Below are 25,974 nucleotides of genomic sequence, written 5' to 3'. Positions count from 1 at the left end.
TTTTCGTTGGCTTAACTAACAACCTTAAGGACTTTCATTAAGTTGAGTGTCCAAACGTTTTAACCAATTATTGTAATCTATAGATGGGGTAATTTTGTGTATAATCAATGGGAATTTATCAGCCATTGTCTTATCCATTAGATCCCTGACATTTTGAATTTATATCTATCTATCCCTTTATCCCATAGATACTACTATGCATCATTCAAAATCAACAAGAAATTCGGAGAGAGAGGGAGAGGGAGAATAAAAGGATAAGGCAGAGTAAACCTAGCAAGAAAGTAAACATACAATAGTAGCGAAACCTTCATAGAAATAAAAATGTTAGTATTTAGAATTTAATAGTTATTTTTGCATCGCATTATAGACTTTAAACCATTTTTCTTAGCCCCGAGGGGCCGATGGCCGAGGCAAACAAAACTGGTATAATGTTTATGATTTTTGTATTATTAATCGTAGTAAATTGTTTGTAATACAATGCTATATGTAATTTTTATGCATGGGTGAGAAACGGTTCTAATCCACCGGATATTAATCGGTTTTGAAGCAATGCTGGAATAGATATTTCTCGCATCGTATTATAAACAGCTTTCCGCGGATATAGAATGTACAATTATTATCTTATGATTGTTCATTTTTATATTTGTAGAAAGCTGGATATAATACGATGCTAGACATAGTTTTTTTTGTAAGGATGAGAACCGGTTCTCATCCACCGGATATTAAACACGCGAAAAAGAATATTTATTTACTAAGTATATTTGCGATTACTTTTATTTAATGAAATCTTCCAATTTTTAACATGTACAAAACGGCCTGCTTATTTGCTTCAAGATCCATGTCAGATCTATATAGGAAATAAATGTCTATAAATGAGCTCAAGTCTTCCAAGGAATATATGTTTAAAACTTATAGTGCTCCAATAATCCATAATAAACTCTCATTGGCCCGAACGATAAGACCCATTATTTTACTTTATTAAAAATAAATTCACTTTTTTCATTTCATGTTGCTATTTACATTTTATTGAAGTATTTAATTTCTAATCATGAAAAAGAAAATTTAAATTTATAATATAATAAATTGAAGAAAACTCTGTTTTAAAAGAATTCGATTGTGGCGACACTTTGTGTGTTCAAATATTGAACTAAAATTGTAATCATATAATAAACCCTTTGGTGATGGTAATGTAAAGGAAAAAATATAATTAAAAAAATCTTTTTAAAATCATTTAAATTATTAAATATTTACTTTCTTTAAATAGTAATGCCGGGTGAGGAAAATAGATTTATTGAGAAATAGATATTCATATAGAAAACTAGCCAATAGGGAGATAGTTATATCGAGCAAACTCTAGTTTAGTAAAACAGCTACTCTACAACCAGGACCTGTCCGAATGACAGTACGTCCAAATAATCAACTTTATTATTTTACGTTTCATCAAACTTTATTATTTTCATATTTCTGCATTGTTTATGGTAATAATTGTCTCTTTTAGGCTTTAAAAGAATTTAATTTTGTAAACTTAAACTTTTTTCATTATGCTTGTTTTATGCATCTTATTTGGATTGTGTGCGTTTTTATGTGTGCATGTGTGTGTGTGGATGTGTAAGAATTCTTTGTAGAACAAGGATGACAACATCCATAAAAGCGAAGCACTGAAACGGTAGGACAAACGGACATTAACACTTGTATAGTGTCAGAACTGAATAATCATAATATAAATGTAAAAGAGTCAAAGCAAAATTGTAAGTAAATTTTTTGAAAAACTGCTTGATACAGGATAATGTTTATGGACATACTTACAATTTTAGGACCTGATTATAGAGTTGCTTCGCTTATAACATTATACTTTGTTGTCCCAGGAATCAATTTACGAAAATCAGATCAATCGGATTATTAGATCACATAAAAATTTGCTGTTAAAAAAGTAAAAAAAAATCAACGTGTTTAAAATGGACGTACGGACATTCTGGTAATGATTATAGAGTTGCTATGCTTTCTAAATCGTACCTAACTACTAAAGGAATCACCATGCAAAGTTTGAAACCGATAGGACAATTCTAACATTTTAAAAAAGCTATCCGTGTGGGACGGACGTACGGACCGATCCTAATTATAGAAAAGCTTCGCTTTTAAAAATAAACAATATTTTTAGAGTATTTTTGTTTTAATCCTTTGGGTTTAATTTTGATAATTATGGTTTATATATAAGATCAATGGATGTAGTAAATGTGGAAACATTGACAGGGAAAAATTTGTTTCCAATTTAACCTACTAATATGAACCACATTTATTGGCCAGTGGGAGGGGAGTGAATGAAGTAAAGGAGGTGGATAAGGGTGGTATCGTTTTATTAGCCTGCAGGGGAATTTTTTTTATTAGAGTACATGAAAATCTGGTGCAACAATTCAAGTAATTATATATCGATTAAAAAATCTAATTTTAAATCTAAATCAAGAGGGAAAATGATTTAAACAACATTCTATGAAATAGTGTTGGACGAACATACAATTATACCTTAGTTATACAGTAGCTGCGCTACGCTACCGTGCAGACGGAACAACCAAAGTTTCTTGATGGCCGTTAAATTGAGGGTCCAATTTTGTACACTCCATAATCTGTACATAAGTTAATTTCTCAGTATTATAAGTATTTTAAAACATTATTATTTTTAAGTGTATAAAACAAAAATATTGTTATATCCAAATATTAATTTAACTGCCAATAGAAGTATTTTAGAAGTTATTTGCTCATATACTTTTGACAGTGTGTACATTTTCAAATATCTGGGTGTAAGTCACAAAGTTTATCGTATGACTTTCTCCGCGCCCCTCCCCAATAATCTCTTCCACCCACGCGCGAGTGCGTTAAATAGCGCTCCATCACCCCAAGATTAACCCTTTATCTACCTACCCCTCTTTTATATTAGCCGGCTGCAGGGTTGGGGGGGGGGGAGGATGTTGTGTATGATGACGGATGGTTTTGTGCCAGGGATAGAGGGATAGGACCATGGATGTTAAATTTAACTTTCCCTCGTAATCTTAAATATAAAATTCTGCCTTTGTTTTTGATAAATATTGGAAAAAAAATTATTTAAACAAGTTTTTCATTCTCCTATTCTCCCTGGTTTAAAGGCATAAGAAGTTCAATGCAAAGTTCAATAGATTTCAAAGTAAATTACCAAGTAAATATAAATATAAAATATTATTATTTTATTTATAAAAATAAATTATATTTAAAAATTTTAACAGATGTTTCAAAATTTCGATTTTCCACTCTATGATTTTTTAATCCTATAATATTACATTCAACTATCAAAAAAAATTATAGAAACGAATTATTTACATTTTTAGACCTATTTTTTAACTTTCATTTGTATAATTAACCAAAAACTTATATGATTATACTTATTTCAATGAAATGAGACAAAGTAAAATTTGACAAAAAAACATAAAGCTTCTTTGTTTTAAAATTTAGTATAGTCCTTTGTTTGGGATCTTTTTAAAAATAATTTTGAACCAAAAAATACTATTTTAGATCTAAACACATCACTTTTTCAATATCTTTAAATGTATAAACTAGCTAATTTTTAAAAATTATCTAAAATTTTTAATACTTAATGTCTTGGTATATAAAGACCAATGAAATAGTCAAACTTTATAGATCAGCTGTTTAATATTTTCAATATCAGACCACAGTTGGAATAGATAAAGGCACTCAGATACAACAACTATTATATCATAGTGAATATATTAACTAAATTTATGTGAAAAAAATGCTTAGTTAAAGTTGTTAAAAATATTATAAAAATGAGGTTTTTAAATGGGTTGAAAGAGATTTACTCAAAGTATGCTCAATTAGACGAAAAAGAATATGGTAATAGTTATTTCTCGCATCGTATTATAAACGGCTTTCCGCGGATATAGAATGTACAATTATGAGATTAAAACTAGTTTTTTTAGCCCCGAGGTGACGAAGTCACCGGCTAAAAAAACTAGTTTTAATCTTATGATTGTACATTTCTATATTCGTAGAAAGCTGGATATAATACGATGCTAGACATAGTTTTTTCGTATGGATGAGAACCGGTTCCTATCCACCGGATTCAAATGAATACGAGAAATAAAATTATAGTAATTTTATATGATAATAATAGTACTTATTTGGCTTCCCTCAACTAAATAGTAAATACTCTAAATATTCATAATTAATTCTTTGTAATTAAAAGCGAAGCTTTTCTATAATTAGGGTCGGTCCGTCAGTCCATCCTTAACAGTTATCTTTTTTCGTTAATTTAGACATGTTAGAACTGTCATATCGATTTCAAACTTTGCTTTATGATTAGGAAGCGTAGTAGTTCTACATTCGTTACCAGAAAGTGCGTACGTCCATTTTAAATATGATGATTTTTTTTATTTCTTGACAACAACTATTTTATGATTCAATTGTCCTATCAATCTGATTCTACCGTCTAATTACTTGCCTCGAAAAAGTTAATCTTCATTCATATTATAAACACCAATGGATGCGCCCCTATAAGCCTAGGGATTTGGGTTGGGGGTTTACCAGGCCACAAATGAATATTTCAGGACAAACGCAGGATTGAGAAACGTCGGAGTGGACAAATGCAGGAGTGTCTGAAATATTAAGTTAATTAAGTATAACTATAAGTATACAGGTTAGGTTGGGTTAAGATATGAATATACAAATAAGCTCCCCTTCCCCCTCCCCCTGCAGGGTTGGGCATATTAAAAACCTATAATATGGTTTAATATTGGTTAGGTTAGGTTAAGTGTCCACTCCAACGTTTGTCACTTCTTCGTTTGTCTTATGACCCACAAATGAACCACATCAAACATTTTGAGAACTATTTATTGCTTATTTTCATAGACGTCCATGGAGGGGGGGGGGGAACCCCCCTGAAACTTTGAAATCCCTCATTTTACCCCCCTCATAAGACAAAGCTTGGACGTCCCTGCTTATTTTAGTCAATTTATAAATCTTTGTTATTTTTCTGATCTTCTTTTCTGCATTTAGAAATTTCTATTTTTTGCACGTATCTTAAGGGATAAGACAACGGACTTAAAATTGGTGTAACCAACTAAAATTACCCCTTTCTGTAAAATAAATTTATTGGTTGAAAAATTTGAATATTGTTTACATGGAAGCAACCAATCAAAATTAAATAAAAGTATCCAAAGTTAAGTCAACGGAATATAACAAGGATGACAACATCCATAAAAGCGAAGCTCTGAAACGGTAGGACAAACGAGCATTAACATTTGTAGAGTGTCAGAACTGATAAATCAGAACATAAATGTATAAATGTCAAATCAAAATTGTAAGTAAATTTGTTGAAAAACTGCTTAAATACAGGATAATGTTTAAGGATATACTTACATTTTTAGGACTTGATTATAGAGATGCTTCGCTTATAACATTGTACATTGAGTCCTAGGAATCAGTATTCCAAAATTATAGAGTTGCTACTTTTTCTAAATTGTACCTTACTACTACAGGAATCAACATGAAATTGATAGGATAATTCTAACATGCCTAAATTAACGAAAAAAGCTATCCGTTCCAGACAGACGGACGGACGTACCGACTGACCCTAATTATAGAAAAGCTTCGTTTTTGAAAACGCGGTTATCAATCTTTGGGTACCAGTCTTTGGGTACCAGTCCCCTCCCTCCCTGATTTTTAGTTAAGCCTAAAGTTTTATGAAAAACTTTTTTAGTATAAATACATAATATACATTCACATACTATGCGATGAAGTTTTAGCTTTTAGGAAATGTGAAAATATAAAGTTTTTAACCATACATAAAAGCAACGGTAGAGAAATTGCTGCTGAGAATATTTTTTAGAGCAAAACTATTTTTAAAAGGGCGGCTTTTCTATAATTAGAGTCAACCCAAAACATTTAGGTCATAAAACTTCCTCATGTGAAAAGAATTAGAATAGTTTTACTTTTTTTACACAGTTTTTATTTTTTTATGGTTAAATCAAATTAAGCTTATCTTTTTCTTTTTTTGTGGTTTTATTAATATCTATCATATCGTTAAAAGCGAAGCTTTTCTATAATAAGGGTCGGTCCGTACGTTCAAGTTAGCTATTTTCCGTTAATTTATACATGTTAGAATTGTCCTATAGATACAAAAAATTGCATGATGATTCCTATAACAGTCAAATTTTATATTAGAAATCTCATAACATAAATTTCGGCGGCCGCAGCTTTACTTGGCATCTGCCAGCTTCCGCAGTCTGCGGTCGGGGGCAAAACGGCGGCTGATCTTTATGAAATTTTAATATGTTATGTGTAAGAAAAGTCTCGAAGTCAAACATTGCGGTCACAGGAGGCTTTTAAAGATTTCTGGAACCTGAAATTGAATTGAACATCTATATTTCATATAAAGATTTACTACTAGAAGATATTTTAGTATTTTTGTAAGATACAATGCTTTGTTTAAGTCAAGAAAATATTTTTGCTCTTTACCTGGATGACCATGCCAGGTTTGCTGGCATCCTGTGCCCGCCAGAATGAAGATATTCAAAAAAATTCCAACTCTCAGTTATTTGTGATACACATATTTAAAAAATCACCAAATTATAGCCCTTTATCTTACAAACACAGAAAATGAGATATAGAAATCCAGAGGGGGGGGGGGGGGCGTTCAACGCCCTTCCCCCCTTCCGTTAAGGGTTAAAGAAACAAAGTTTGGAATACCTTCACATAAAATAAAGGCCTGTAGGTGTCAGGGGGTTATATCTCACCCCTCCCTGAGAAACCACTGGTTGTATAAACAAATACATATTACTACATATTCAAATGGATATATGATATACCTGGATATATTGACAGGGTTAAAATTGCTAATATGAATATGTATATCATTTATTGGTCAGTTCGTTCATCCACTAGGGGGTATAGGTGGTTGATGTGGAGGATCGTTAGTTTAGGCTTTATTAAATTACATGATAATTTGGTTTAAGATCCAATTAATAATAAATCCATTATATTATTACATATTCAAGTTTGTTTACTCAAGGGAAGAGGAACACATATTGTGAGAATATTCAGAGGAAAGGGATCGAGGAAAGTTTAGCATAACAAGTTTTGTCCATTTTTAGTAGTTACTCTATGGTAAATGTCTGTCCGTCAGTGTCAGTCCGTTACGCTATGGGGGGAGATGTGATTGCTTCCACTTGTTGTCAAGAAAGTGATAGGTTCGAATCTCGGCCCAACACTGTTTCATGTATAACGACAAGTTTGATTGAAAGCATAAGTTACAAGATTGACATCTAACACATATAATTTTGTATTACAATGAATAGCAATCAATTAGGCACCACTAAAATAGTCATAATGCTGTTTTTATGTTGCATACATCCAAAAAAATATGATTTGAAGTCTTGATATTTTAAAACTACCTGGTAGAAAATTTAAATTCTTTCAAATATATATCCTATAGAAGTAGTTTAATCTATTGAAAATATGCAGTTCACTAAATTCAAGTTTCAATGCACTTCGTGCAACTACAACTTCAGTTCAAAGATACACCAACTTAAGATTTCGAGGCTATCCTAGGCTATGTGTCTGTACCGAAGGATCTCGCTAAAAATCTGTATTCCCTATTCCCTGAGAGAGGGAGATATAGAAATACTGATGTAACTTGATATTTTAAGAATATTGCTTTACAAATACAAAATCATACCACAAATAAACTCAGATTTCTTCTTTTATTAATTATTTCTTATTATAATAATTAGTTATTTTTATGAACATTAAAAGAACAAGGATGACAACATCCATAAAAGCGAAGCACTGAAACGGTAGGACAAACGGACATTAACACTTATATATTGTCAGAACTAAATAATCAGAATATAAATATATAAGAGTCGAAGCAAAATTCTAAGTAAATGCTTATAGAGTTGCTACGCTTTCTAAATCGTACCTAACTATTAAAGGAATATCCATGCAAAATTTGAAATCGATAGGACAATTCTAACATGCCTAAATTAACGAAAAAAGCTATCCGTTACGGACGTACGGACGGACGGACCGACCCTAATTATAGAAAAGCTTCGCTTTTAAAAATATACATATATACCGATTTATTATTACTGGGATCTTACACCAGATTATCATGAAATCTAAGTAAGTGAAACTTGTAGCTGGCCCCATCCACTCCGTTTACCCAATCCCCTCACCTCCTTCTGGATGAACAAATTGACCAATAAGTAAAGTCCATAATAGCAACCTATATTGACGACAATTTTAGCCCTATCATAATATCCACGTATATTCTAAATCCATTTTTGTATATTTATATTACAGTTTACTGTAATTATCTTTTTATCTGTATATTCTATCTAATCGCAACAAATAGATTATTTAATGAAAATTTCTTTTTTCAGGACTTGCTTGTGGTAATGATAGAAGGATGTGGACACCTGTAGTTATCAGGTAAGCTTCTTTTTAAATTAATTTTTAGAAAGGTTTAATGGCCAAAAAAGTAGCTGTGTTTAGTGCCCTAGGAAAATGCGGATAGATTTCACCAATTTTGGCCTACCTATTCTATTGACATCATAATTGAGGGAAAGAGAAAGGGAAGGGGTAAAACCCTAGGAAAGAGATGGGCTATAGGGTATTTTCTGACGTCAATAGAATAGGTAGGCCAAAAGCAGTGACGTCTATCCCTATTTGGCTAGGGCACTATAGACAGCTACAATACATTTGAAATACAAACTAATTTTGTACATCTATTACAATAGCTAGCAGCTAGATAGCTGCTATAAAAGATCTTATTTGATTTATTTACATTTGTTCGTGACAAATTGAAAAGGCAACAAGATTAACGCACTTTTCAGTAATAATTTTTTTAAAAACATTTTTCGGGGATTTTTAATTTTTGATTAGAAGATTTTTAGGCTAAATCTATTTAAATAATGGAGAATGTTATTTTGGTAACATTTGTCCTATAAGGGTTTCTCATTAGACGGGTAATTAAACTCTGAATAACTAAGAAGATTTTCCCTATATTTTGATACTAATAAACAAGGATGACAACCTTTATAAAAGCGAAGCTTATCAATCAGAGGATGCTTGACAGTTTACATTTTAAGACTTGGTTATAGAGGTGCTTTACTTATTACATTGTGCCCAATTTTCTTAGAAATCAATATTAAAAAAATTATAATTTTTCAAAAAAGCTTAAAATCAATATATTAAAATTGGACATACGGACGATTTAGACTTTGTAGTGTAGAGGGACAAAGTAACTTAAAAATCAGCCATGTGACGTCATAAAAATAAGGGAGATGTGTGGAGAAGTGGGAAAGAAAACCCTCTAAGAGATGGATAATCACTCATTTTTTATGACGTCACATGGCTGATTTTTGAGTTCCTCTACTTTGTAGGCTTTCTTAATTGTACCTAACTGTTGCAGGAATCATTATGCAAAGTTTTAAACGTATATGTTTTCTTATTTTTATGCTAAGCTATGACATAAAAGTGAAATCAAAGTAGAAATCTTTTTATCAGAGGCAATTTTAGAAAATCCAACCAGCAATAAAATTGAAATCTAGCCTGGGGAAGAATACAGGAAGGGAGGGGGCATTTGGCTGTTTATTACACTAGTCCCCAAAGTTTTGTAGGAATGTTTTCTTATTCGATGGCTTAACAACTTTGGGGACCCTTATTGAAATTTGATTGGTTGGTTCATTAAATCGATTGTCCAAACGTTTCAACCACTACACTGTAGTCTACAGCAGTGGTAATTTTGTGTTTCATCATTGGGGATATACAACAATTTTTCGGCCATCGTCCTATCCCTTTAGATTCCTGGGAAGTATAAAAACCTGGATAATCTCCCTCTGATCGTCCTACTTTCATTTTCCAGGCATTTGCATACGAAGCAAATACATATGTATAGCATTCACTTTTTCCATTTATTTACACACTGATATCACCATTACTTCGTAAGGGCGGAATTCTCCTTCGATTTAAGTGATCATCTAGAGAATCCAGAGCATCATACACGTGTAATGGGATGCGATACACTATCACCCAAGGATATTATGTTAAGTAACATCCATCAGACAACCAACCCTTTGATTGCACGACCTTTGTCTGAGAAGTCCTAACTGTGCAAGGTAGTGAGTTGCTCCTGTTTATGGGCCAAGACATTCCCCCTACTCTTACTATTTATATCGCGCACCTTACATAGCAGTAGGAACCATTTTTAACGTCTTTAGTTACTACACAGTCTGATATACACGTGATCTAAAGACAATGACCGATAAATTGATGTACATCTCCCTAGTGATGATACACAAAATTGACCGTCTATAGATCAATTTGTGGTTGAAACTTTAGGATAATTCACTAAATAAGAAAGCGTTATTATAAGACTTTGGGGACTCGTATGATAAACAGCCTAATGTCCCCTCCCTCCTTGCTAATATACTAATAGCAGAAATCTAAATAGTCTAAAATCTGCCCTGGACTAATAATAAACTTCCCTAAAAATTATCTAACTATCACGAGACGTTCACGAGATCTCTTTGGACATACAGACAGATAGACAGACATCCTTATACGAGATCTGTGTCAGTCTGTTTGTACCGAAGGATCTCGATAGCCGCTGAGCCGATATGGTTCTCCTTTCAGTGTAGCTTCTCATTGTTGGTAAAGGGGAAGATTTAGAACTATGTTGGGGTAGGGTACCACCACCATCCCAAGAGATATCGCCCATAGGAAATAACATGAACCCCCCCCCCATGTTTTTTTTTTCTTTTTAAAACTAAGATAAAGAATGAAGGGGTCTAATTCTACCCCTCACCACCTCAAATGCCCCTTAAGGCCCCTAGGGGCGTAGCCGCTAGTATTTCATAAAATATTGCAAATGCTCAAGATTTTCTTTCTATCACCTACAAAGTATAAATATATGTATTTGTTTCAGGGTTCAAAAGGGATATGACAATTGCCGATAAATCGACGTACATTCCCAATGATGATATACAAAATTACCCCTTATGTAGATTACAATTAGCGGTTGAAAGTTTGGACACTCAACTTGAGTAATCAATAATAAATATTCAATAAAAGTCCTCAAAGTTGTTTAGCCAACGAATAAGAAAACTTTATTATAAAACTTTGGAGACTTGTGTAATAAACAGCCCAATTTCCCCTCCCTTCCATGTATGTAAAGTATATATAATAGATAGATATGATGTCTGGAAATGGAAAAGGTTTTCTATTTTCTGCTTGGCTAGAGATAGTTCATTTAGAGAAATGATAGAGCTTTTAGGAGCGAAGCTACTCTAGAATTCACTTCGTTTGTCCGTCATTAGATTTAAAGAATATAGGGAGTAGGAGTTGAATAACTGTATTTTCATGGAGGGGGGGGGGCCCTATGTCGACCTTCGATTAGGTCTTTAAATATCAGCCAGTAGCGTCAGAAATATTAACACAAAAGAACAGAAAGTAGGTTGACTGGGTTATATATCTATATTAAAAGATATTGAAATATAATTTCCTCGGCTGCTAATTAAAATAGATTGATGATTTTTTTTCAAAGAACATCAAGTATACATTTTACTTTGTCTGTCAGTCTTTTTTTCTCATAATTAAAGTTCAACTTCAGATTTTCTCTTACTAATCTTATTTTCATAAATGTGTTGATATAGCTGCGCTACTCTTGGACCTCATTACAGTTTGTCCTTGTTTTATCAGAGATTTTCTAGAATGGATATGTTGCACCTGATTTAGGGTTTTTAGTTCTTTTATTGAGCTTTAATGAAGTGACATTGGGCCTTTAATTACACTAATCCCCAACGTTTTATAATATTGTTTTCTTATTTATCGGCCATACAACTTTGGAGGCTTTTATTGAATATTTATTGGTTGGTTTATTAAATTGAGTGTCCAAACGTTTCAATCACAAATTGTTATCTATAGAAGGGGTAATTTTGTGTATTATATCATCATTGGGGATGTACATCAATTTACCGGCTATTGTCTTATTCCTTTGATCCCTACTAATTTGATTGCCATGTTATGGTAGGTTTTCAACTTACAAAATCTGTTTTTAAAAACTTACATATATTTTCTTTAGACAGTTATGTAAGTTACTAAATTACTTTAGTAATTCTTAGAAAAAGTCTTTACATACTTTATTTTAAGTAAAAACCTTTCTTTTTGATGTTAAGTGACCTTCATGAATAGTATAATGTTGTTTTTATGCTATTTTGAAAAAAAGGCATCTAGTTTTCACTTCTTCCGTCAATTTAAAGAATGCTTTCTCGTCATTTGTAAGGCCCTTGTTACATCTAAATGATGTCTCTGTAAATTATATCTGTTTGAACGTGTGTAACCAAATTAATTTTTCAGTGGTGAAGAGAAACCGGTTCCAGTTTCGCGTAGCAAACATGGCGCAGTGCTGCACGGGCAGTACATCTACCTACTGGGAGGTCGCAACGGAAACCTGGCACTCAAAGACTTCTGGAGATACAACATAGGTAATCTATAGCTACCAGGGATAGTTATTTATCTCATGGTTATATAAACAGATTTTTACGGATATGAAAATAAAAAAAAAGATTATGGGATTAAAACTAGTTTTTTTAGCCCCTAGGAGACGAAACCCTGGGATAACGAAAATGGTATTATTCTTATGATTTTTATTTTAATATTTGCGGAAAATTGTCTGTAATGCGTTGCTATGCGTGATTTTTAAGTATGGCTGAGAACCCATTTACTGGAAAAGATTATAATAATAATTCAAATTAATAACAACCAAGGATAGCCAAGTCTACATTTCTGTCCAAATACCCAGGGTATTAGGTAACACCGAACATAATACAAATTCTTTGATAGCACAACATTTGTCAAGAAGTCCTAACTGTGCATGATAATGATTTGCGCCTGTTTTGCGACGGACAAAACAATGTATAGACAGGATTCTCATAGATCATTTAATTATTCTAAAATATCTTAAATAGAAACCAAGAAAATTATGTTTTAGACGCACAAACAGACGGACGGAAAAGCTAAATTTATAGAGAAACTGCTCCTTTACTATCCAATTTTAAAGTGTTTAGAGAAAGTTAATTAAAAATGTCAAGAACATAAAAACATTAAATTGTACTCTGAATCGTATTTATTATTCTATTCTATTAAAATAATCAAGATGTTTCTCTAGGGTAGGGAGTGTTTTATCAGTGTGTTAGCTAAGATCTCGTAAAAGACTGGACCGAATATTTGTACTTGTCTGTATGTCTGTAGCAAAAGATCTTGATAACTACAAAACTAATATATAAGTTCTACAATATGGCTATGTAAACTTTTTGGGGTGGAGGGTACCTCCAACTCTTATGATAAATCGTCCCTAGGATCATTCACCTAAACTTTGTTTCTTTAAATTTTCTTATGTGAAGGGTATTCTCTCTTCCCCCATCTTCAAATGATTCAAGAGTCCTCTAGTTGCATAGACACTACTAACAATAAAATTATATAATACTCGCTTACTTGTTCGCTTCAACCTTTCAGAAGAATAGGTTTATGCTTATAGTTATTTCCAGTTTCCAATCCCTGCATGCTCTGGAAGCCTGTATGTCCAGTCAGGGATCTAAAGGGATAAGATAATGGCCGATAAATTTATATACATCTCCAATGAGAGTACTCAAAATTACCCCATCTTTAGATAAAATTAGTAGTTGAAATGTTTGAACACTAGATCTAATGAAACAACCACTCAAAATTCTCTAAAAGTCCCCAAAGGTGTTTTACCAACATATAAATAAACGTTGTTATAAAACTTTGAGGACTAGTATAATAAACAGCCCCATGTTCCCTCTCTCTTTGATGTCCAGTAAAGGAAACAAAAGATCATTAATCGTTCCAACAAAAACCCTGGTTTACAAAGTATATAATACGCTGATATTGTGCTACACAAAATATGATTTCACTTAGTTGAATGTTTGCTCTATTTATAATTAGAATGTTTAATTATTTAAATTATTCCTTTTTCTCTCTCTCTGTTTTGTTACATTCCACTTTTGTAGTCACATTTGTTAAAAATTGACCGTGCAAGTACTATACAAATCCGCAAAAAAATGACTTTATATTTGAAAACATGTGCATAAACTTTTCATTAAAAATCTTACTGAATTTTTAGTCTAACTATTCCAAAACCTCTGTAATTAAAGACATTTTTTGTTATTTTAGTTAATCGTCTTTGCATTGTGTAATGAGTCCGTGCCGATTTATCGATTAGTCTTACCCAGCTTATACTAACAACGAAATTAATTAGGAAAAAAAACACATAGTAGAATTGACGACCCCTATATCTGTCCCCCCCCCCCCCATTATTATTTTAGATTTATTTCGCTTGTTGGCTATACCTTATTCCTGAGTTTTACCCTCTAACTGTAATTTTAATTTTAGACGAGAACCAATGGGAGGAGCTGAAGGGAGGCGGGGACCGTCCTGGCGGGCTCCAGGAGCACAGTATGGTCGTTCATGGCGCCAAAATTTATGTTTTCGGCGGGGAAATCAGCTTCTCCAACGCGGCAGAAACACCGCTCTGGATTTATGATATTCAGGTAAGACCAGGCATTGTTATTCATCGCATAGTATTAAAGACAGCTTTCCGCCGATAGTAAAACTTAAAATTATAAGATTAATTCCAGTTATAATAGTCCCGAGGGGCCGAAGGCAAAGCCTGACAAAACTGGCATTGATGTAATGATTTTTTTTATTCGTGGAATTTTTTGTAATATGATACGATTTTTGATATTATTCGGTTTCTAGAAAAAGATCTTACCACAAAGCAAAATGATTGAAAAGATTATACAATTTTATAAAAAGCTGAACTTAGCTATAATTTGGTATTTTTCTTCGCATTTTATCTATAATACAAAGTAGAATGATGTCTGTCCGTCTGTCCGTCCGTCACTTAAGATCACGGTAACTACTGAACCTATCGGATTCCACTCTTCAGAGTATATACCTATTGGTCCTGTGGTGGTTTTAAGCTATTTTCTTAGGTGGTGGGACTCCCCCAACCTCCCAAAAAAAGGAAAATTCCCCCCCCCAAAAAAAAAAAAAAAAAATTGTTTTCTGGGCAAAATACTTTCCATAATATAGCAGCACCAGAAATACTTATTTTTTAAAGTTATTTCTTGGGGCAAAGCCCCTAGGGGCGAAGCCGCTAGTATTGATATATTATATTGAAATCGTTATTTCTCTTCAAATGCAGTATCTCAAAAAAAACTGCTTTTAACCCTTTGTCAAATTAAATTTGTTGTTGATCGGGTTATGCCAACTTCTTAAAATAGGATTAGAAACTTATGGTATAAGTTGATGTTAAGGCATTAAAAATATGAAGTTTTCTATACCGATCAGTATTAATTATGTTGAAATGTAGATTAAATGAAACTTTTTTAAATGTATCCTTTAAAAAATTGTTAAAATTAGAATATTTTTCCAATTTATGGTAGGTATTACATATCTGTTTACCAATTAATAACTAAAAATTGATTTTACCATTTAATGATTATTTTGGCTCATAAGGTCTGTCTAATTCCGAAAATTTCCCTTATTAAGGGTAAGTTTTCAGTAACCTCTAATCTTCCACGGCTTAACTCGGCTAGAAAAACAATTTACACGGGACAAATGAAAAATAAGGATGACAACATCCATAAAAACGAAGCTCTGAAACGGTATGACAGACGAACATAAATTGTTATAGAGTAATTATTGTATATTATCGTAATAGGAATCAGTACTCTAAAAATCAGATCAATCGGATAATTTAATCACATAAAAAATTGTTGTTAAAAAGCAATATGTTTTAAGTGGACGCATGGACTTTCTAGTAACAATTATAGAGTTGCATCACTTTCTATCTCCTATAGAAAACATCATGCAAAGTTTGAAATCGATAGGACAATTCTAATATGCCTGAATTAACGAAAAAAGGTATCCGTTCTGGACGGACGGACGGACCGACCTTTATTATAGAAAAGCTTCGCTCTTAAAAATGTCATGCTGTATATCTTATTGGCAATAATAATTTTTCTTGGTAAATACATATTATTTAATGTGGTCTATTATGTCCATATAATATCCCTCACCATTGTGTATAGTGTACACTCTCCTTTAAAGCAATCAAGATGTTTTACAGTGCATAACGATATTATGTTAAAAAAATATATAGTTTTTACGGTTCTACGACAAACGCGGGAGTCCCAAACGTCGGAGTGGACAAACGCAGGAGTGGACACTTAACCTAACCTAACCTATTTTAGACCATTTTATAGGTTTTTTAAACGCCTAACCCCTGCGGGGGGATTATTTGTACATTCATATCTTTACCTAACCTAATCTGTATAGAAATACTTAATCAAATTAATGTTTTAACACTTCTGCATTTGTCCACTCCGACGTTTGGTAGTCCTACGTTTGTACTGGAACCGTTTTTACTTCTTCCACTATTTATAAAAAAGGATCTACTGCAGTTCACGGTACAATATTGCTGGTAACGAATATTGCCAAAAATCTATGAATTTCAGAGGCTGCTAGCTGCCAAAAAAAAATCTTGCGATACTCAATAATTGTAGGAAGTCTTGATTGTATTAAGAAGTATGGTGTAACTGGTATATTATATATCAAAGTAAACAGGAGATAGTATGACAATGCAGGGATCTAAAGGGATAAAACAAATGTACATTCTCTAAACTATACACAAATATACCTCGTCTGTAGAATACAATTAGTGGTTGAAACGTTTGGACACTCAACTAAACAAAAAGTCCCCAAAGCTAATAACCAATGATTAAAAAAAGTTTTATAAAACTTTGGGGGGTGGGGGACTAGTGTAATAAACATCCCAATGTCCCCTCCCTCCCTGATGACTATGAATGGGGGGTGGTAACCTACCTCCCTTAACAAATATTCCCCAGAGACTAAAATTCCCCCTCATTGATAACCTTATCACCTACCCCCCCCCCCCCCACACACACACTCACTTTGTTATCAATGTCAGTTATCTTAACCCGATAGTAAATAGATTATGTGTGACTGTGTGTGTGTGTTTATGTGTGTGTGTGTGTGTGTGTGTGTTTATGTGTGTGTGTGTGTGTGTGTAGATTGTGTGTATTTGTGGGGTATATTTTTTTGCATTGTTAGAAACGCAGCCACCCTTAAAAAAAAGAAATTTTAATATTTTTTTTATTTTAAATTGATTTTGTAGATTATGGTAGAAATATATAATAAAAAATATATTATATATTACCACGTTAATAATAGCTTCATACCGAGAGAGGAGGATGTGTTTTAAATTGCTATTATCTTACTCCCCAAAAATAGCATAAAACCATTAAAATACAGTTGTATGATCTGAAGGGTATATTAACTGAAAAGGGGGAACAAATCAGTCTTGGGTTAGTTTGATCTTAAGGGACAGATGCACAGACATCCTTTAGTCAAATGATCAAATTTAACAACACTTTGACATAAACAACGTATTTGATTTGCTTTTGAAAACTTACATAAAAATTCTTAAGATAAGAAATTTCTCTGCTGCGATTTCGATTTGTTTCTGCTGTATTAAAACCGGCTATAAACCGTGATAAAAACATGTACAACATAGGCTTTCACATAAAATTGTCCACGAAAAAGAAAATAAACATGATAGTATTATATCCTTTTCTGCTTGCTTGGGGTTTGATTCAGTCCAATAAAAAAAGAAATTAATTATATTGTATGATGATTAATTTCCTATCCGCAGACAACTGAATATTAAGCGTGATAATCAATCAACCAATTACACAAAAAAATTTAAAAATCTTTTTAGACTATTTCTGTGTAACTTCCTAGTAAAAAAAAGAGAATACATATTTTTTCTCGTATTCATTCGAATCCGGTGGATAAGAACCGGTTCTCATCCATACAAAAAAAACTATGTCTAGCATCGTATTATATCCAGCTTCCTACTAATATAAAAATGTATAATCATAAGATTCAAACCAGTTTTTTTAGCCCGTGCCTTAGGCACCTCGGGGCTAAAAAACTGGTTTTAATCTTGTAATTGTACATTCTATATCCACGGAAAGCTGTTTATAATACGATGCAAAAAAAACTATTATCAAATTATATATAAAATTATCATAATATAAAACTAAAAAAGTGTACTTTTGTGTAAAATTTGCTAGTATGTGTGTGTGTGTGTATGTATGTGTATGAGTGTATGTGTTTATGTGTGTGTGTAAGTGTATGTGTATGGAGCAAATGGTTTTGACATATCCTTGTGTATTATGAGATTACCACTCCTAGGCCGGATAAACTATACAATAAATGTACATAATAAAGTTTTTACTAGATTGGTCAATATGTGAGTTATATAAAGTAGTAAGGTTTTTTTGTTGTCTAAAGCTTAAGATTTCTATAACTATAGAACTGATTGAGTTCTACCTTTAAGAGAAGCTTCACATAGGTCATGGTATAGCCTTATAAAATTTCATTTTTAGATTTAAACCTTTGAATGGTTTTAGGCTATTTTTCTAGCCCCTTTTTGACCCTTTGAAGTCAAAGTCCCTAGATGCTTGGGGCGCAGTTGCTAGTGTTTTTTTTTATAAACTATAAAATAAATGTACATTGTACATGATGGAGTTTTTTAAAGATTGGTCAAGATGTAGGTTTCATATTTTTAAAAGTGAAGCTTTTCTAAAATTATAGTCGGTCCATTTGTATGTAAAGGTTAGAATTGTCTTATCGATTTCAAACTTTGCATGATGATTCCTATAACAGTTAATATTAAGCGTATGAACTCTATAATCGTTACCAGAAATTTCGTTAGTCCATTTAATACATGCTGTATCCTGTCTTTAAGCAATTTTCCAACAAATCTAAGTACAATTTAATTGGAATTACAACATAATGTTCTACTTAAAAAATCTTGACAGTCTACAATTGTTAATGTTCGTTTGACCATCCTTATAATTTTAGAGCTTGCTTTAATGGATGTTGTCATCCTTGTTTACAAAATGGCAGGGGGAGCGGTGAATGAATATATCTTCCTCTTATTTTTGTTGACTGTAAAGTTCCGCCCTTTGTAGCTTACATATGTCAAAGATGCAATTTTCCCTTTTATTTTTACTTTTTTACAGATTTCTTGAGATTTTGAGATTGCTTTGCTTCAACATTTTTTAATGTTTATCAAATTTATTTTTCTCTTTCCAGAATTGGTAATAATTTCTAAAATCTTAAACTATAATTTGTTTATATTTAAGTTTTTATTAAAAGAAATTAATTAATCTTTTTTTTTCTCCCCTCCTAATATCTGAAGAGAAAATAATTTATACGAATCAAAAATAGATCCTTTCATCAAAAGAAATTAATTAATAGAATAATTTCTTTGTAAGTTTAGCAATGTTAATTGAATTTTATTTTATCAGTAGAATACTAATGAACTATTGGGTAGAATCTCTAATATAACTGGTAGATAAACCTTTTAAAATAAGGATGACAAACGAATATTAACACTTGTAAAGTGTCAGAACTGAATAAGCAGAATATAAATGCTCAAACAAAATTGTAAGATAATTTTTTTTCAAAACTGCTTAAATACAGGATACTGTTTATGAACATACTTACATTATTAGAACTTGATTATGGAGATGCTTATAACATGTACCTTGTTGTATTAGGAATCAGTATTGCAACCTTCAGATGAATAAGATATTTATATCACATACAAAAAATGTTTTTAAAAACAACATGTTTTAAAACGACGAAATGACTAAAAACAAGATTATGTAAACTAGAGGCAGTAATCCTTCTAATAAACTAACAGGATGTGTGTTTGTCTGTGTGTTTGTCTGTGTGTCTATCTGTCTGTGTGTGTGTACCGAAGGATCTCGCTAACCGCTGAACCGTTCGGGTCCCGGGAAAGTTTATAGCTATTTTGGGGGAGGTTACCACCACCCTCCCAAGAGAAATCGCCCCTAGAAAAAAATTACCTCCTCCCCAAAAATAAGTTTTTGTTTTAAATTTTTAAACTAAAATTAAAAAAAAAAATTCCCCACCCCCCAAAAAATTTTCTTTCTTTTTCTTTTAAAATCTGAAATATGAAATTGGGTTATCAAATTCGACTCTCCTCTCCTCAAGTGCCCCTAGAGGCCTCTAGGGGGCGTAGCCGCTAGTCAATTATAACGTAAGTATAATGTTAATATATGAAAGGACCATAAAACTTTGTCAGAAAGACATAAGTTCATTATCTATAATACAAAGTCTAATTATAAAGTAGCTGCGCTACTTGTATTATTACAGTTGTGAAGTCAAAATTCTCTTGCTTATTCTTTTACCTTTTTTTTTGCCTGGCCTGGAAATCTAATTTTCTAAGTTAATCCCTCAGTCATTTATCAAATTTCTCACCAGGTATGTGTGTGTGTGTGTGCATGAGTGTGTGTGTGTGTAGGTGTGTGTGTGTGTGTTTGTGTGTGTATGTGTGTTTGTGTGTGTGTGTGTGTGTGTGTGTGTGTGTGTGTGTGTGTGTGTGTGTAGGTGTATGTGTGTGTGTGTATGTGTGTGTGTGTGTGTGTGTGTGTGTTTGGTGTGTAGGTGTGTGTGTGTGTATGTGTGTGTGTGTGAGTGTGTGTGTGTTTGCACGTATGAAAAGTTAAATGGAACAGTGCAGTGGTATATAAATGCTTTAACCTAACAATTAGATTACTAATTACCAGTTGATCTAAATTTTAAAACTATATCAGACGCATGACATAAATGCTAAAGTTTTGGAATAGTTATTTATCGGATCGTATTATAGACAGCTTTTCGCAGATATTATATATATGATGAAAAAGTATAAGATTTAACCAGTTTTGTTTTCTTGGGGGGCCGAAAGCGGGTATTAGTTTTATTTTAATATTCGTGGAAAATTGTCATTAATTCGATGCTATACATGCTTTTTCTGTATGGCTTTATGGCGAATCGGTTTCGAAGCCATTCTGGAAAACATTTAACATTATAATCCACACAAATTTAGAACTTTCAGATAAAGGCCTTGTAAGCAAAGGATGAGTTGTTCGACTGGACGTAGTATCTTTAGTTTTGAATTATTATTATTATTATTTAAAATCCATAGTTTACAAACAACTAACTTACCGTCTGGTCAAAATTGCCGAGAGGATTTGCTACGCCAGATATTTAAAGATGTGTCTGCGTTTCTATCTCAAAATAAAATTATATTCAAGATAATTTGTGTCTAGGAATTTAACTTTCATTCTTCCAAACATTTTAATATTTCTCTTTCTTTCTTTTCTCTCTTTTCTCTTTCCTTTTTTATCATCTCGTTTATATACATATAGCGACTGCGTCCTTAGTTCTAGGAGCTCTGTACTGGAAGAATAGGGAATGCAGAAATATAGCCTAAAACCATCCTTTTTTCAACCTATATTTAGCTCCTATAAAAGTGAAAACTCCAACGATTCTTTGTTTATCGCAATTTAAACCTAAAGACAAATCCTTACTACTTGAGCCCCTTGCAGAGGCTAGAACTTTGTATTTTTTTAAGTAGAGGGTGAGGGGCGTTATGTCTTCTAGAAAAAGTTTTCAGTCAAAACACCTCATAACTATTTGGGTATATTATGCCTATAATGACGAAAAAACATGATTTGATTAGTAAAAGTTATAGGGAAGTATTGTTCTATTGTCATACTTCTAACCCTGAAATGAAGTCATATGATTTTAAATTTTGAATATTCAAATTTTTAAAGAATTGGACCAGAATTGTGAAATTTGACTGTATATAGGTTTTGGCATCCGAGAGAGGCATTATCACACAACTTAATTGGCAACATTTAACTTTCTTGGCAGTCAATATTATTCAATATTAGAATTCAATTAGGATCTCTCACTCTCTTAAATATTTAAATAAAATTCTATTAAAGCAGGTTTAAAACTTTACATAGGAATATTGATACTATTGCTTTTTATCAGAGGATTTTAAAAAATAAGTGTCTTACATGTTTAACTCGTATTCATTCGAATCCGGTGGATAAGAACCGGTTCTCATCCATACGAAAAAACTATGTCTAGCATCGTATTATATCCAGCTTTCTACGAATATAAAATGTACAAACATAAGATTAAAACCAGTTTTTTAGCCTGTGCCTTCGGGATGTGAGAAATATCTATTTTTTAACATTCATGGCTTTAGGCAGTATTATCTATTCAATATTAATAAAGGTACTAAGAAAGAGAGGGAATGTCTGATTGAGCCAATAGGAGAATCGCATCGGAATTTACATTGGATCTCATTGGTTGAAATTATGTACACATTTTCCTACGAAGGCATGTTTTTTTTCATTTCATACATACATAAAAGTCAGCTGTTAACAGTATATTTTCTTAGTAGAAAGCTTTGCGGAATCAGAATTAATTGCCCAAAAATTTCGTTTACAATTTGAAAGCTTGAAACAAAGTTGGATTCTTAAAAAAAAAGTTAGGCTGGCAACTCGCTGGTGAGGCAAAATTATTTTTGTGAAAAATCCTCCAAAATCGAATAAAAAAATTTACAAAAATGAAATAAAATCTTAAGAGGGTTATTAACATATGATTTTTTTAATTTTTGTAGATTTTTAATGTGCTTTTGGATGATTTTTCACAAAAATAATTTTGCCTCACTATCGAATAGCGAGTCTATCATTTTTTAAGAATCCACATCAGCTTGAGTCGAAAGTAAACAATACTTTTTTCTGCTAGGAATGTTCTCTCTTAGATTTGACGAAACAAGGATGACAACATCCATAAAAGCGAAGCACTGAAACGGTAGGACAAACGGACATTAACACTTGTATAGTATCTGAACTGAAAAACGGAACAAAAATGTATAAATGTCGAATCAAAATTGTAGGTAAATTTGTTGAAAAACTGCCTAAAAACAGGATAATGTTTATGGACATACTTACATTTTTGGACTTGATTATAGAGTTGCTTCGCTTATAATATTGTTCTTTGTTGTCCCAGGAATCAATATACCAAAAATCAGATCAAACGGATAATTAAAACACTAGAAAATTTGTTGTTAAAAAAGTAGAAAAATCAACATGTTTAAAATGGACGTACGGACATTCTGGTAATGATTATAGAGTTGCTACGCTTTCTAAATCGTACCCAACTACTACAGGAATCATCATGCAAAGTTTGAAATCGATAGGACAATTCTAACATGCCTAAATTAACGAATAAAAGCTATCTATCTCGGACGGACGGACGGACGTACGGACGGACGGACGGACCGACCCTAATTATAGAAAAGCTTCGCTTTTAAAAAGGGTTCAGAATATTCTTCTATTCTTCTATTTCTATTTCAATATTATATTAATTTTAATTACTCTTAATCTTCTTAATATTTACTATTCCAAAGTAATTTTTTAAAAGCGAAGCTTCCTATAATTAGGGTCGGTCCGTACGTCCGTCCGCATATACCGAAAAGCTTTTTTCGTTAATTTAGGTATGTTAGAATTGTCCTATCGATTTCAAACTTTGAATGATGATTCCTGTAGTAGTTAGGTACGATTTAGAAAAAGTAGCAACTCTATAATTGTTACCAGAATGACCGTAAGTTTATTTTAAACATGTTGATTTTTAACTTTTTTAACAACAAATTTTTTTATAAGATATAATCATCCGATTTATCTGATTTTTGGAATACTGATTCCTATTGCAATAAGGTACAATATTATAAGCGAAGCAACTCTATAATCAAGTCCTAAAGATGTCAGTATGTCCGTAAACAGTACTCTGAATTTAAGAAGTTTTGCAACAAATTTACGTATAATATATATATTCAGTTCTGAAACTATACAAGAGTTAATGTTCGTCTGTCACACCGTTTTAGAACTTTGCTTTTATTGATATCATACTTGTTTGACAGTTTAAAAAGCAATTGCTACAAGTTACTTATTCTTTTTGTCTCCAACCAGGACCAGAAAATCAGACGAAAAATAAAACATTACAACATTCATATAACAAATGTATACATTTAGATCAGGGAGGCAGAGGACATTGTGCTGTTTATTAAAATAGTCCCCAAAGTTTTATGATAACGTTTTCTTATTCGTTGTCTTAACAACTTTGGGGACTTTCATTAAATTTTAATTGTTTGGTTCATAAAATTGAGTTTCCAAACGTTTCAAGCTCTAATTGTTATCTACAGAAGGGGTAATTTTGTGTATCATCATCAATTTTTCTGCCATTGTCTTATCTATTAATACCCCTGCATATATTAATATTGTATAATACCTATTACCTATATTACAAAGCATATCATATCATATTTGACATATAGAAAAGTTTCTGCATATTCTCACAGATTCTGTATTATTAATATAGGCCAACACTTATATACACACGCATTAACAAACCAGGGACATGGAAATATTTTTAATATCTAGAACCTTACAGAAATATTATCAAAAAAAAATTAAGAATGATAAATTTCACAGAAACAAAGGTACAAATGCAAAAACAAAAAAAATAATTTTGGGATCATAGAAAGAAAATGAAGTACCGGGTTTCCATATATTTTCACAGTAGCTTTTTTCCTATATATCTAATTCCTGTAGTGGGGCTCTAACCCTGCAGGGCAATCATTAACATTTACCTAACCTAAAATAACCTAAATATGAGGAATCTGCTTCTTTGTTTCTTTCCATAATCCTAATTTTGCCAATAAAAGCCTCATATATCATGTTTCAATGAGAAAAAAAACAACACCTAAAACATTGCCACAAATCTTCAATTTAAAACTGTTAGATAATTTTTATTTCAAAAAAAATGTTGATTGAGGCTGTATTAGTTAAATTATTTTTATTTTATTATTCTTGGAAAAATTGTCTTTAATAAAATGCTCTACTTTATTTTTCAGTGTGGCTGAGAACTGGTTCTAACCCAGAGGATATTAATCGTTTTTGAAACGATACTGGAAAACACAATATTTGATACTTTTTTGTTTTGCCCATCCATGTTGTCCCTGGACACAAACAGAATTATGAATGCATTGGCAGAACTATATTGGAAAGTATGTTGGGTAGATATACTTAAATAAACATATTTATAGCCAACTATCAAGTCAAGGAAATTATATTCAGGCCAGAGGCATAAACAGCTGGAAAACAAGAATATAAAACAACCAAAGTATATAAGGGTGTAAATAGTGTGTAAGTAATACAAAACTCTAGATGAAATTATTATATATTTGTAGGTGTGCCCTATACATCCAAGGGAAGCAGGATGCAGGGGTTAGAATGATAATCTAAAGTTATATTAAGACTCAAATTAAAACCAAATAGCCATAAACCATCCGGGGACCAAATTGAAACTTCCATAAAATGGAGAAATTTTGTTGTTAGTAAGATCCTATAGAATCCTATACCATTTTTTCAAAATAGGATATTGTTCAAAGATTTTACACAATTACTTCCATTTGTATCTGAAACACCAAGCACTGAAAGGCCTAAAACCTGAGCTGTGCCTTGCATAGAAAAATTAATTTATATAAAATACATGAAAACACACTTTTTCTTACTTTTCAACAATATATATTGCAGCATATTGTGAAAATATTATACTTGTATATAAAATAAAATGATATCTGGCAATATTGTATTTGTTATTGATGTATCATGTGTAGATAATGGTTCAAAATTATACACACTTCCCTTCACAGTTTTCCAGCACAGTTAAACATTTATAGAATTTTAACAAAAAATAAAAAATTTTCATACAATTAATATATTGTATATTATAAATTTAAGTAATGAAAAGCACAGCCTTGTCAAGTTTTGCGAATTAGATATCCTACGCATCATCCAACATAATTAATCATTTGTAAGTATCACAAGTAAATAGTTTTTGTAATGCATGAAAATATAAACACTTATCTCTAATTACTTTTTT

At 32.0% G+C, this 25,974-nt stretch overlaps 1 protein-coding gene across 1 annotated transcript in view; it reads left to right on the top strand.

Annotated features, from left to right (window-relative positions):
* Positions 1–3,710: 3,710 nt before the first annotated feature.
* The window catches only part of LOC145317748 (uncharacterized), a 60,217-nt gene continuing 37,953 nt past the window's right edge, over positions 3,711–25,974 (top strand). Inside the window, exons 1-4 of the mRNA XM_080158976.1 lie at positions 3,711–3,879; positions 8,427–8,475; positions 12,403–12,530; positions 14,458–14,615. Coding sequence (XP_080015102.1) covers positions 3,813–3,879; positions 8,427–8,475; positions 12,403–12,530; positions 14,458–14,615 — 402 coding nt within the window. The 5' untranslated portion in view covers positions 3,711–3,812. The remainder of the gene's footprint in view (positions 3,880–8,426; positions 8,476–12,402; positions 12,531–14,457; positions 14,616–25,974) is intronic.

The sequence above is a fragment of the Acartia tonsa genome, chromosome 4 (assembly GCF_053477335.1).
Source record: "Acartia tonsa isolate MP-2025a chromosome 4, ASM5347733v1, whole genome shotgun sequence".
Taxonomy (NCBI): domain Eukaryota; kingdom Metazoa; phylum Arthropoda; class Copepoda; order Calanoida; family Acartiidae; genus Acartia; species Acartia tonsa.
The sequence above is the reverse complement of the archived record's forward strand: the minus strand, read 5'-3'. Positions and strand labels throughout refer to the sequence as shown.